The following is a 14899-nucleotide window of genomic DNA, read 5'->3' as shown; positions in this document are numbered from 1 at the left end:
CAAAACTAGTGTTCACTCAAGTGCCCAGTAATAGCTGGCTAATTTATATCAGCAGACCTTCAGATTATGTGATTCATGTCACAGTGAAGCCTCCATGTATGAAATGTTCTCTAAAGACATTTCTTCACAGCCTTTCTTAGTGGCTTTTTGGCAAATGTTACTTGATAAAATATTTTTTCTTATATTATTACATATAGCAATATATTATATATTTCATATATATATATATATTTTTAAACAGGGTCTCACTCTGTCACTTAGGCTGGAGTGCAGTGGCATGATCTCGGCTCACAGCAACCTCTGCCTCCTAGGTTCAAGCGATTCTCCTACCTCAGCCTCCCGAGTAGCTGGGATTACAGGTGCACACCATGTCACCTGGCTAATTTTTGTATTTTTAGGGGAGATGGGTTTACACCACGTTGGCCAGGCTGGTCTCAAACTCCTGACCTCAAGCGATCTGCCCACCTTGGCCTCCCAAGGTGCTGGGATTACAGACATGAGCCACCATGCCTGGCCTATTTCTTGTATTTTTTATGTAACTAACATTCATTTATTCCATATAAGTTGGGACATAATGGATAAGCAACTAGAACAAGAAAATCACTGATAAAAGTACCATCCCTGGATACTAAATCAGCATAGTTGGGTATATCTATGTTTTGTGGGAATCTATGTGCCTGTTATATACCTGTGTGTACATACTAACTATAGAATATATATGGCACTGCACTGTGCCTATTGAATTTTTGTTTTTAAACTTTCATTCATTTTATTCATTTTTCCACATCACTAATTATGTAATTACTTCTACACTTAATTATTGAGTGGCTACTACGATATAGGCACTAAATTCCGGAAAACAATGTTGAACAAAATAGACATGAGTCCTGCTCCCTGGAACTTACTGGCTAGTTAGTGAATTTGAAAGGCCTCTTTATTCTGGACTAAATTCTTATTGAAACGGTTCCAACAGTGAATCAGCCTATTTTGACTCCAATAGCTTACTGCTTTAATTATTGTACATCTGTAATATGTTTTATGGAGAGGTTGTTTTAGTGTTGGCATCATTCTCAGATCTTTCACTTCATATGGTTCTGGGCTCTGCTCATATCTAATTAAGTGCCCATTCTTGTCACAAAGTCAAGGTGTCAGTGGTACTACTGCTTCTAATTCAATTTTGTGTTCTTTAGTTATGCCTATTTATTTATATTGTTCCCAATGAGGATTTTATCTTCCTAAATAAACTGACAACTTAACCCAGATACTGTACATTATCCAGTTGGCCTGTTGGTTAAACAGTTAGACAAGGAAGATGTATTTGTTTCCATTGTACTCTGTTTGTATATTCCAAAAGTTAGCAAATAATTACTGACTATTCAGCAATTATGCCACAGAAATAGATGTGTGTCCCTCTCCTTTCATGGAAACTTCTTGGTTTATGGCAGACTCTCTACAGTAATGCTACAGAACCTCTCAGTGTTATCTTAGATTCTCTGTATGTAGCTCAACCCAAGCCAGTGTTTTCTTTTTTCTTTTCTTTTTTTTTTTTTTTTTTTTTTTTTTTTGAGACAGAGTCTCACTTTGTCACCCAGGCTGGAGTGCAGTGGCATGATCTCATAATCTCGGCTCACTGCAGCCTCCGCCTCCCGGGTTCAAGCAATTCTCCTACCTCACACTCCCAAATAGATGGGATTACAAGTGCCCACCACCACGCCTGACTAATTTTTGTTTTTAGTGAAGACAAGGTTTCACCATGTTGGCCAGGCTGGTCTAGAACTCCTGACCTCAGGTGATCCGCTTGTCTTGGCCTCCCATGGTGCTGGGATTATAGGTGTGAGCCATTGTGCCCAGACTCAAGCCAGTGTTTTCTAACACTTGTATTAAAAAAGGCTTCCAATAATAACAGTATCTGAGGAGTGACTTTATGTTCTCAATATTTATTTTCTTCAATAGATAAATCTTTCCTTCACAGCAATGGATGTTATTTGCCCACCTGAGCTTTAAAAAGTCCAAGCCATATTTACTTATTTATTCAACAGATTTTTTGTGTGTTTATGGTGTGTCAGGAAATGTTCTAAGTGCTGGGTGTATGGCCGTGAATATGACAGATTGTCCCTGACTTCATCTTACTTATACTTTGAGGAAACAGACAATAAATACATAAACAAGCAAGTTTACAGCTTGCTCAGGAAGGGCCAAGTTCTCTGAGGACGAGTGGAAGAGTGTGGGGAGTCACAGAGCAACAGGGATTAGGGAGGGCATCTCTGAGCACGTGATGTTGGACCAGGTATCCAAATACCTAAATACAGTGACTTTGAGCCATAGTGATTCCATTTACTTTATTTTATTTTTATTTTGTTATATGTTTTTTAGGGACAGGGTCTCACTCTGTTGCCTAGGCTAGAGTGCCGTGGCATGATCATGACTCACTACAGCCTCAACTTCCCAGGCTCAAGCAATCCTCCCACCTCAGCCTTCTGTGTAGCTGGGAATACAGGCGCACACCACCATGCCTGGCTAATTTAAAAAAAAAAAAAAAAAATTGTAGAGACAGAGTTTCACTGTGTTGCCAGGGCTAGTTTCAAACTCCTGGGCTCAAGTGATCCTCCTGCCTTGGCCTCCCAAAGTGCTGGGATTACAATTGTGAACCACTTCACCCAGCCTCATAGTAAATACGTTTCTATCCTATTCCTGGTGAATGGCTTGTTATAAAGCTTTTAAACTAGAATAAAATGTGCAGGGGTACACTGTCTTGCACTGCAAATTTAAGGCCACTGCCCATTTTGGAATTCCTGAAATAACAGAAGGGACTTATTCAGTTTATGAAAAATGATCATCAGAGCTTGAACAACCCTTTAAACACATCGACTTTTTAAACCATAAAGACAGCACCACTTTCTCATTCATGCTAAAATCATTTGTCTCTGTTTAGTCATGCTACATATTTTGTTTTCTTTAATCCTCAAAGCTGCTCCAAGAGAGCTATTATTGACTACATTTTGCAAGTGACAAAACTGAGGGTCTGAGAAGTGAAGCAATTTGTTTAAAATCACTCAGGGAGCAGGTGGCAGAACCTGCATTTGAGTCTGCTTAACTTTGCAGCACATGCCTGCCCATCAATATCTGCCTATCTCTGTATCTGGGTGATATGGTTTGGCTGTGTCTTCACCTAAACCTCATCTTGAATTGTAGCTCCCATAATTCCCACGTGTTGTGGGAGGGACCTGGTGGGAGATCTTTGAATCCTGGGGATAGTTTCCTCCATACTGTTCTCGTGGTAGTGAATAAGTCTCATGAGATCTGATGGTTGTTTTAAGGAGAAACCCCTTTTGCTTGGTTCTCATTCTTTATCGCCTGCCTCCATGTAAGACGTGTCTTTGCATCTCCTTTCCCTTCTGGCCGTGATTATGAGGCTTCCCCAGCCATGTGGAACTGTGAGTCCATTAAACCTCTTTCCTTTATAAATTACCCAGTCTTGGGTACATCTTTATTAGCAGTGTCAGTACAGACTAATACACTGGGTGATTAAATGTGTGTGTGTGTGTGTGTGTGTGTGTATACATGTTTGTGAAATATGTATGTGTAGCCAATATATTTTTAAACACATGGTTACAACATTAAGTTTGCGTAATCTTTTACATTGATTTTAGTCATTGTCACAGTTACTATATGAAATATTTTCCGTTTTACTTCTAGCTTTCAAGTAATGGAAATACATCCTTTTTTCCTGTGGTGGTCTTTCTATCCTAGCAGTTTTTTTCCCCTCCCTATAGGCAATAAAATTGACTCATATAACCCTATCTTTTAAAAAATCTTTAATTCTTCTTAACCAGTTTTAAATATCACCAGAAAATTTCTGCTTAACTCTACCAAAATTATTTACTTTCTTTCTGTTTTTGCATATCTTTCATCATCTTAATTTACAGCTCTGACACTCATCTTATAGTTATTGCATTTCTAGTTTCTTCACTAAGGACCTGCTCCTTAGGAAATGCATTTTCAGAAATTACTGCATTTTCTAAACTTTGAAGATTACCCTACTCTATATAAGCACCATCATCCTTAAAATTTAATTCTGGAGTGTGTTGCTAAAATATTAAGTATGCAAAAAATTATATTCTTTTTGAAAACTATTTCAATAAACAATCCTTAGATGGAACCATAATAATGGCAAGCATATTCTGGCCAGTGATTTGTAGTTTTTAAATAAAACTCATGCATATACTGTCCTAGTTAAAGGAAAAATCAGAAAAGTCTATGAATCAAGACTAAATGCCTAAATCTGGTAGATGAAACAAATCAGCACGGAATTTAAAATAAATTAAAGAGAGGCTAACATAATAACTCTTATGCTTTTGTATTATTTGGTACTGAATTGGTTGAGAAACTGGGAGTTTATTCTGGGGAAAACCTAAGTAGCTTATATATAATTGACCAGTCACAGAATATTTTCATTTCAGTGGTGCTTGTCATCAAGAGACTGCATTTCAAATTGCTTTGTCAAGTGTAAAGTACTATAAAGAGGGACATTTTTCTAGGCACATGCTTGGCCTATAATATGTGCCTGCCCTTGTTTGGAGTGTATAATAGATTTATATTCATTATATGAGGAAATCTTCACCATCAATTGATCAAATCTGAAGTACATTTCCCGGGTGAAACTTAGCTTCACTCTTGAAATTTCACAGTGAAATGATGACTGCATGTGAAGATACTGGGTCCATCTTTGAGTTATTATTCATGATAAATGCTGGGAGCTAAGAAGGGGCATAGTCCAAGGCTGACTCTAAACCATTGACTTACTCCAAACCATCAGGTGGGATTTCAGAAAATACCTTGTAGGCCAGGTGCAGTGGCTCTCACCCGTAATCTCAGCACTTTGGGAGGCTGAGGTGGGCGGATCACTTGAAGCCAGGAGTTCAAGAGTAGCCTGGCCAACATGGTGAAACCCTGTCTCTACTAAAAAAAAATACAAAAATTGGCCGGGTGTGGTAGCACATGCCTGTAATCCTAGCTACTCGGGAGGCTGAGGCAGGAGAATCTCTTGAACCCAGGAGGTAGAGGTGGAGGTTGCAGTGAGCCATTGATGGCTGTAATGGGCCATCTGGAGGGGCTATTGCCATTTCACTGGCTGCAGCAGGGAGGCGTGGCAAGGGCTGCATTCTCTTTGGAGCCCACAAGAGCCCCATGCCTGCTGGGCACAGCTGCAGCTGCTTGAACTGTGGCTGCAGACTCAGGAGTCCCTGCACTCCTGGCAGCCCTGGAAGGCCCCCTTTGCCCTTGCAGGCTCTGAAGTGCCTGCTCCCACTGCCTGGCTTCTCCCTGCTGTTGGCACCCTCCCCAGTCTTGGAGCAAAGTTGGGGCCAAGCCTGGGCACTGTCACAGCTCAGCCGGGTATGTGCATGTTTGGGTCAGCACTGACATGCCAACCCCCTTCTGCCTCAACCCCCTCTGGACTTTGGGCACCAATAAGCATGGGAAGGAAGCCAAGGGGGTGCTGAGGGCAGTTTGCTGCTGGCCTGAAGGTGCCCCTTGGCACAAACAGCCTAGGTGCTATGAACCACAGCAGAAGGCAGACAGGCTCCTGGGCAGAAGGGGGCAGGTCCCACCTTCAGGGCAGGGAGGGTCTAAAGGCTGGAGGCCAGGCTGCCAGTCCTATGGACTGGAGTAAGAACTTGTGTTGCCTTTTCTGGGCCCACTCATGGATGCCCATGGAGGAATCAGCACATACTTCCTTCCCCTCGGAGGCCATAAAAGCCCCAGGCTTAGCCAGAGCTGGGCACACATTGGGATGACCAGCTGCAAAGAGGGGCTACGCTCCTGGGCCTCCTCTCTGCTGAGACTCAAGCAGATATTGGGACAACCTGCCTGCAGAGAGGAGCCACTCACTCTAGGGCTTCCCCTCTGATGAGAGCCGCACAGACGATGGGGCAGTCAGCTGTAGAGAGGAGCTACCCTCTCTGTTGATAGCTGAACACTTGGGATTACTTGCCTAGCAGAGAGGAGCTACCTTCTCTGCTGGGAGCTGGACACTTGTCAGGACACCCTGGCTGTGGAAAGGAGCTGCCACCTGCAGGTTTCCTCTGAGCTGCTCAATAAACCTCCTCTTTGTCTTGGTCACCCTCCACTTGTCTGTGTACCTCATTCTTCCTGGTTGCTGGACAAGAACTCAGGACCCACTGGATGCCTGGGCTAAAAGAGCTATAACACAAACAGGGCTGAGACATGCCCCTTGCTCGCCATGTTGCTGGCAAAGAGAAGGAAAAAAGAGCTGTGGCCCTTTGGGCGGCCCAGACCTGGGAGCTCCCTGAGCCAGGGTTGTGACTCTCTTTGGGGCCTTGCGGTTCCTGGCATCTCCAAGCTTCTAGATGCCACTGTGTACCCCGGTGCCGGCTGTGGAAGCTGCTTGTGGTGCACCTGGTCTGGCTGCAGCCTCGCAGAGCCAGCACCCATGCCAGTGCCTGGCGCTGTGTGCCCCACTGCAGCAGCCGGCATGTTTGACTGTGCACAGTGGCTGGACCCCACGCTTGCTCAAACACCCCTCGCGATTTCACACCTGACTCGCCCTTGATAGGCCTGAGACCTAGGCCAGTAGCGTGCAGCCTGACAAACTGAGTGGACAAAATGATCCCAACGGACCCAAGTAAAACTTTGGCAAAGGCGCCGCTGGCCTCAAAGGTTTCCGGCCAGAAAAAATTACACCCTGTAACACTGAGATTGCACCACTGCACTCCAGCCTGGGTGACAGAGTGAGACCCTGTCTTAAAAAAAAAAAAAAAGAAAAGAAAAGAAAAAGAAAAAGAAAAATACCTTTTAAACTGTAATTACATGACTCTCTACGTCTGTGTTCCTAGAAAGGGAAGGGAGCTGGTGTGCTGCTGTTCATCACCTGTCATCGTTCCACTCAGCTACCTTTTGGTCCCAGACACTTTTATATGGGTGTGTCCTTTAAAGACCCCTGACCCAACAGTGCAACCCACTGGCAACTCCGCATTGCTCATGATCCTTCACTGTTTTAAGTCTCACTTTCCAGATCTGGGAAGTGAAATTGCTTGCTTGACTATGTTGTAGAGAAAACACTGGCTCTGGACAGGAGGACACAGCTTGGCATTGAGCTCTGCATGAATAGGATGTGGGGCACTGGAAGTCTTTGGAATTCAATTTGTAGTTATAAAAATAGTACTTGAGGTTGAGCACGGTGGCTGACACCTACAATCCCAGCACTTTGGGAGGCTGAGACAGGTGGATCACTCAAGTCCAAGAGTTTAAGACCAGTGTGAGCAACATGGTGAAACCTGTCTCTACCAAAAATACAAAAATTAGCCAGGCATAGTGGCGCTTACCTGTGGCCCCAACTATTCGGGAGACTGAGTGGGAGGCAGGTTGGAGCTCGGGAAGTGGAGGTTGAAGTGAGCTGAGATAGTGCCACTGTATCCAGCCTGGGTGACGGAGCCAGACAGTGCCTAAAAACAAATTTAAAAAGGCACTTGGACTAGAAAATCATAACCAACTGCCTTTACATCTTAAAATCTGTGCCAGGCACTAGTTGAGCACTTGACATATTTTTTATCTCATTTCAAATCTGTGAAGAAGGTGTTATTATTATTATATCTGTAATACAGTTGAGGAAATTAGGCACAGAGAGGTTAAGTAACCTAAATGAGGTCACGTAACCAGTGAGTGACCGTGCTAGGATTTGTACGTGAGAACTTGTGCTCTAACCATTACTCCTGTTCTTAGCTGTTGCATGAACTCCCAGAATTATGAGAGTGATTCCAGATGTAAAATATTATGTTCATATGACACTTGTTTCTTCCAACAATTTACACAAAGTAGGCAGTACGTGTATCATTTACCGCTAATATAGATGTGAAGAAACTAAGGCTTCATAAGAAAATTGAGGCTATAGAGGCCATGAACTTACATTAATAGTAAAGAGCAGATGGGACCTATTTTCATGGGGTTTATAATCAAGAGATTGCAAAAGGAAGACGAACATGTGATCGATATTATGGGTATCTTTAACAAGATTCCCTAAAAGTTCTTTTCATTTGTCTGTATTTTTAAAACTCTGTAAAATAAAATATAGATCCTTCAGCTGTTGAATTTCAGATGCTAAATCAGAATACTATATTTTAGTCACTTTGTAAATTATACATTTTCAGGGAGTATCTGCATCTTCAGAGATAATATTTAGTGACTTTCAGCTGTCTATTTTCTTTGTTCTATAGTATAACTGCAATAACAAACTTACTGCCAAGGAGTGAGGCAGGTGTTGGGTTGAATAGAAGCATTCAGGGTGTAGCTAATAAATGTGGTAGTCACTTGATGTCTGCATTTTTTTCAATTTTAGAATAAAGAACTAAAAACCCAGGTAGCACTTTCATCTGAAACTCCTAGGACAAAGGTATCTAAGGCTGTCTCTACAAGGTAAGGTCTTTGTCTTCTTCCACCCCGTCTTCACAACCTATATTGAACATGTTTGACATTCAACCCACTGAAGAAAGATTCCAGTATGTCACTACTTATGTAATCATTTGTTTACTGTCTGTCCCTCAGTTTCTATTCAGAACTGTGTTAATCTTGTTCATCATTTAATCCTCAAAGCCTAACGTAGAAATACTAAATAAATTAATGAACAAATTTAGATATCTCTTTTTTCTTCTTTGCCCCAAAACAAGCCCAATTTCAACTCCAACACCTAGACATTATAGATCATCTCCTCTATTGTCTTTCCTCTTCTGTTGCTCTATTTTTATGCCATTGATGGACATTTTAATCTTTAATTGTTGGCATTTATTGAAACTGCTATGTTGTCAACTCTAATAAATTATTAATATAAATATCACCAGGGCAAGAATAGTTCTTTTTAATTTCCTGCATTGCTAAGGACAAGGTTCTTCAACAACTATCTAATAATGAATGATTTCAAGTGATGATGACGACCTATTAAAGAAATTGAAATGATGGTTGAAACCAACTAAGTCATTTTTTTAAGTTAAATTTTTGTTGTGGTTGTTGGCAGAATCAGAATCTGGGCTCAAATCTCATTTCCACAAACCCCATGAAATTATCATTTAAAAGAAAACATAGTTTCTAATTACATGTATCATTTAAAAAGTGATTAAAAACTTCCTCTTCTAGCAACTTTTGAATTTCCCAAGCTAGTCTCTCTTGGGAAGAATCTCATTTTCTAAAACTCTCTTCAGCCCAGTGCCAGAGGTGGAAAAAATCAGACCCACTGTGATTAGCATCAGTCTAGGAATTCAGGAAGATTCTCCTTTCTCTTTAAAACTGTCTGAAACAGTATTTCATTTTGCTAATGATGTACGTAATTAGAGACTAGAAATGAAACTATTAGGATTCAAGTCCTCTAAAATCTTTTGGCCTACAGATGCTTGGTATAAGCTTTTTGGCCACTAGCCCTGCAACTTCTAGGAAAGAAAAGAAATGGAGCCCCAGAGGTTTCCCAGGAGGAGATGAAATGCCTACATTTCAGAAACAGGGAGAGTGGAGTCACTTCAGTTGGGGAAGATGTGAAAGGTTTGGACTAGGAGAGCAAGCGTGACATTCCAAGGGAAGGAAGGATGGCTAATATTTTGCTGCCTTCCATCTGTACCATTCCCATTGGGGTGGTGAAGCACTATGGCCAATCATAGCTGCTTGGACCTGGAGGGAATGGGGCCAGAATGGAGCAGACACAGAAACAGCTGGTTATCTTCATATGGTAACTACTCTAGTATTGAATGCTGGCACTCTGGCTGGTATATAGGGGTCATGTCGTAGAGAATGACTTCTTTTGCCAACTCTTTAGCTACAGCTATTAATTAGCATTTAACTAATTAATAGTTAAAGGTTTACTGTTCTTTTTCTTCTCCCTGTGACTTGGGAAAGGCCAAATGGGGGAAATTTCCTAACTGCAGTGATGAAACGAGACTAAATGGCCCCTTTGTTCTGTGATTTTTGATAGAAATTCTTGTGTCAATGATATAAAGCAGCAGTCCCCGACCTTTTAGGCACCAGGGCCCAGTTTCATGGAAGACAATTTTTCCATGGACCAGGGTGGAGAGGATGGTTTTGGGGTGACTCCATGCATTACATTGATTTCTATTTTTATTACATTGTAATATATAATAAAATAATTATAAACTCACTGTAATGTAGAATCAGTGGGAGCCCTGAGCTTGTTTTCCTGCAACTGGCTGGTCCTATCCGGGGGTGAGACAGATATTCAGGCATTAGATTCTCATAAGAAGTGTGCAACCTAGATCCATCACATGCACAGTTCACAATGGGGTTCGCGCACCTGTGAGACTCTAATGCCATTGCTGATCTGACAGGAGTTGAGCTCAGGAGGTAATGTGAGCGATAGGGAGTGGCTGTAAATACAGATGAAGCTTTGCTCTCTTGCCCACTACTCACTTCCTGCTGTGTAGTCCCATGCCTAACAGGCCATAGAGTGGTACCAGTCCCTGGCCCAGGGGCTGGGCACCCCGATATAAAGGCAGGACTCACATTTGCAGAATAAAATATGGCCCATTGCTTGCTTGAAAAATGTAAGTGGTAGTTTGGTTTTGTAAATCTGGCTTTACAAATATATAATGGAATTAACTCTAGAGAGAGATTTGAGTATAAAGATAACTGTTAAGACTGAAATTAGAAAATTATGTACACATAAAACTTACAGACAAATAGTATTGTGGTAGTTGAGTATGGTGGTCCAGCCATGATCACTAGAGTTTAACATTCTGTATTTTGATCATCATGTTGTCTTTTCTACAGTGAATTGAAGACCGAAGGTGTTTCCCCTTATTTAATGTTGATTAGGTTACGGAAATGAACTGGCTGGCTGAAGATCTGATTTAGAAAGACTGCGTGAGTCTTATTTATTCTCTGAAACACAGCACAAATTTCATGTTAAAATGGCACAATGCCATTATTTAAATGGAACTTATTATATACCAATGGCTTTGCAAGAAGATGACATTTCAGAAAATCAAACAAATATATATTTAACGGATGGACTCTTCAAAACTTACCAAGTAGGTGAAGAAACCAGGTGCCTTCCCGTGATGGAAGACGGAATCTGCTTTAAATTAAAAAAACACAAATCTGAATCTTGTTTTCAGATTTTTTTCTACGGGGACTGTTTTAAGGTTATCAACTCTGACTTTTTGATAGTGGTTTTTAAGAGTATAAATAGAAGGGAGAGTATATATGTATGAATGAACATACATTTCCTGCATATATATGTATGAAGGGCATATATATGTATGAACGAGCATACATATTTGAAAACTGACTTTTGGATGATAAGAAAAATCTTACAGTGACATGAGTTCATCTCCTGATCCATTGTTTCTTGGAGAATTATACTCAACTGAATTACGGACAGGAGAAAGAGTGGATTCCTTTTAGCTAATTCCCCAACCCATATGCCCCTCTGAAGTTGAGAGTCATGGCTGCCTCACCACACATCAGAGAATGACTGTTCTTCGGTAGTTCTGGGATTAAAAATTGGTTTCTAGAGATAACCTGTACACATAAACACACAGGGATGCACATGGCGTCCTCTACCTTTGTGACTAACTTTCTTCTTGATATTTATTAATAGTATCTAAATAAAGTATGGGGGGGGGGTAGAAAAATAATGCTGTTAGCCCATACTTCCATGAAAACATTTATTATAGGCTCAAAGGAATAATGACTGCTGTCTGCAGCCAGAAAGAATCTGAATTCATGAATTGGAATGATAGATCTCGTGTTTTTGTGAAAGTTTGCTTAAATTCTGATACATGCCTTCTTTGTAGGTGGAGTTTGTGATTGCAGTGAATAGACCAAATCTGACTTGCAGAAATGCAGACATACAGTCAGGAAAGAACAAACTTCAATTAAATGTATAATGAGAGACCTTGGTCCCCCTAAAGGATGAATTTCCTTTAGGCCTTTGATCTTCCCCTCTAGTGTGTAACTTTAAATATTTGCTCAGGAAAGATGCTGACGCTTTCATAGTGGAATGTGAAATATCAGTATTGTCTATAAAATATTTGAAGATATATAAAAATGAGATGATATAATGTATTTATAAATTTATCCAAGTACTGTAATCCTTGAATTGTTGTGTAACTGTATGTGAGTTTTATGCTTCATGGTATCTTTGAAAACATTTTTATTGCTTGCTTATTTTGAAGGTATATTTATCTGTTAACATTTAGGGCATAGTTACCCTATGCCAGGAACAAGACTAAGCACTTTACTTGCATTAATTCCTTTTATCTTCCCCAAAACCCTCAGAAGCAGATCATATCATTTCTGTTTTACAGAGGAAGATACTGAGAGTGGTTGAGTAATTTGCCCAGCTGCTAACTGTGAAGCAAAAATTTGAGCCTTTTGACTTGGCTATTGATATTCATTCTACTTGCTCACATGGTGGTCTAAGAAATTTCCCAGCTATAGAAATCTCTCTGTTTTTGCCACTTTAATCAACACATAGCTTCCTGGATGTCTGCCTGTGTTATTTTGTGGATGACAGTAAGAAATAACAAATACTGATAAAATCAATATTTTGCTGAAATGAGTTGATCTTTCACCAGTTGGACTACCATTGTGAGAACTCAGCTGAGATAAACTTCCCTGCTAAAAATCTGTTTATCATACATTTATTATTTATGACTTTATGTCACATTGAAGAATTTCTTCGTGATACATTTTCAGGCACACTTGTAGGAAAATTAGGACCATGAATCCTGCTTTAAATATTTGCAGTGTAGTAAGAGAATCCGTCTTTTACTAGGAGACCAGATTCCTTTAATACCTCATTCATCATGCTGGATTGTAATAAATTTCAGATTTTGGAATGGGCTTATTTAACTGACCTAACAATCTTGATGATCTTAGAATAAGAAAAACTTATTCTAAGGTCAAAAGTGGAAAGACACTGCTGGTTTTTATTTTGATTTCACGATACTCATTTTTGAACATGGAAATACAGTGGTGAAACCACCTATGCAAAAATGATAACAGTGAGAAAATTATGACAGTGAAAGAGATCTGACCTAACTATCTATCTTGCCTCCAAACTGCCCTTGGTCATTCCTGGGTGTGGGCCAAGCTAACTTTGGGAGAAATTTACTTTATAGGTTAAATTATAGTAGCCCTTCCCAAAACTAAATGATTCTACTGCCTCAGCCTCCCGAGTAGCTGGGATTACAGGCACTCACTACCATGCCCAGCTAATTTTCGTATTGTTAGTAGAGATGGGGTTTTGCCATATTGGCCAGGTTGGTCTCGAACTCCTGGCCTCAGGTGATCCAACTGCCTTGGCCTCCCAAAGTGCTGGAATCACAGGCATGAGCCACCACACCCAGCCCGCTTCTGCACTTCTGATGACCAGATGGCCCCACCTGGACAAGCAACTCCTCTGTGGCTCCCACCCAAAAGCGGACTTAGCGCAGGAGGACCATTTTCCGCACTCCTATGATTGCGTCCCTGACTAGTCAGCATTTCCCATTCCCCCAAGCCCCCTGCCCACCAAACTATACTTGAAAAACCCTAGCCTCTGAGTTTTCAGGGAGGCTGATTTGAGCCAGCTTTAGGTGCATTGAACTCTTTCTCTATTGCAACCCCCCTGCCATGATAAATTAGCTCTATGTAGGCAGAGGGCAAGATAAACACACTGGGCAGTTACAGTGGAACATACTACAGATGAGACCTGTTCATGACATCTCCAGGCTCACTCTGGAAATCTTTGGATTTCCTGAGAATAAATAAGCCATTTCAGAGACCCCCAAAAGTCCGAATTCTTCAAATATAAATGTGTCTTTATAATACCATCAGCCTCATCATTTATGTGTCACATATGGATTGTTTCCTATATCCACTATCATAAAATTATCATTTGAAATGTTTTTTTTTTTTTTTTGAAAAAAAAAAACACTTCTCAGTGAGAAAGCAAGATTACAAGGGGGAATAATATTTATTCAGCTAAAAGAGTACTCCAGAGGAAATACGGGAAAACAAACACTAGTTCAGTTTTATTCTAAATAAATGTACTTCTAATTGTACTCTTGAATTTATTGGATAGCAAGGTCTGAGGTGGTTCTGAAATTCATACATGAAGTCAGGAAAAGAAAAGAAACTTAGTTCTACCATGATTACATATGTTGTTACAAATTATCTTTATGAAATGTTTAAACAATTGCTGTAGTATATCTTTCAAATAATTGCTTATAATATGCCTTACCATAAAGAAAATTGATGCTACATTGTGGAATTATTTGGTTTTATTTCTTTTTATATTAAAATTATGCATAAATAAATTAAGTAGTGTTTTGGGTTTTGTGGTGTTTTTTGTTTTCTGGGGTTTTTTTTGTTGTTGTTGCTGTTGCTGTTATTGTTGTTGTTTTGAGACGGAGTTTTGCTCTCGTTGACCAGTCTGGAGTGCAAAGGTGCAATCTCGGCTCACTGCAACCTCCACCACCTAGGTTTAAGAGATTCTTCTGCCTCAGCTTCCCAAGTTGCTGAGATTACAGGCGCCTGCTAACCATGCCCAGCTAATGTTTTTGTATTTTTAGTAGAGATGGGATTTTGCCATGTTGGCCAGGCTGGTCTTGAACTCCTGACCTCAGGTGATACACCCACCTCAGCCTCCCAAAGTGCTGGGATTATAGGCGTGAGCCCCTGGCGCCAGACCAGTAGTTTTTATCTGATCATTTATGACAATATTATCCATAGTGTATGTATTGTTTTGGTCAGTCAACAGATTTTTAAATAGCTTCCTGAATTTTTCTGCTGCTTTTCCTTGGATTCAAATTGACAATAAAATAAATCTGCTAAGCTTTTACTCTAAATTTGTAAAAAGAGTTATAAAATTAAGAGGAACACAGACACACACACACAG

General features: G+C 40.5%; 1 protein-coding gene across 3 annotated transcripts in view; it reads left to right on the top strand.

Moving 5' to 3' along the window:
- CCDC68 (coiled-coil domain containing 68) overlaps positions 1-13159 on the top strand; it is a 54237-nt gene extending 41078 nt beyond the window's left edge. For 2 of the 3 annotated variants that reach the window (XM_025365445.1, XM_025365443.1), the window contains exons 11-12: positions 8354-8430; positions 10783-13159. In XM_025365445.1, the coding sequence (XP_025221230.1) occupies positions 8354-8430; positions 10783-10840 (135 nt within the window). In that variant the 3' untranslated portion in view covers positions 10841-13159. The remainder of the gene's footprint in view (positions 1-8353; positions 8431-10782) is intronic. The other variant, XM_025365444.1, reaches the window with a different exon arrangement.
- Positions 13160-14899: the final 1740 nt, after the last annotated feature.

Source organism: Theropithecus gelada, chromosome 18 (genome assembly GCF_003255815.1).
Source record: "Theropithecus gelada isolate Dixy chromosome 18, Tgel_1.0, whole genome shotgun sequence".
In the NCBI taxonomy this organism is placed as follows: Eukaryota; Metazoa; Chordata; class Mammalia; order Primates; family Cercopithecidae; genus Theropithecus; species Theropithecus gelada.
This window is presented reverse-complemented; position numbering and strand designations above follow the sequence as displayed.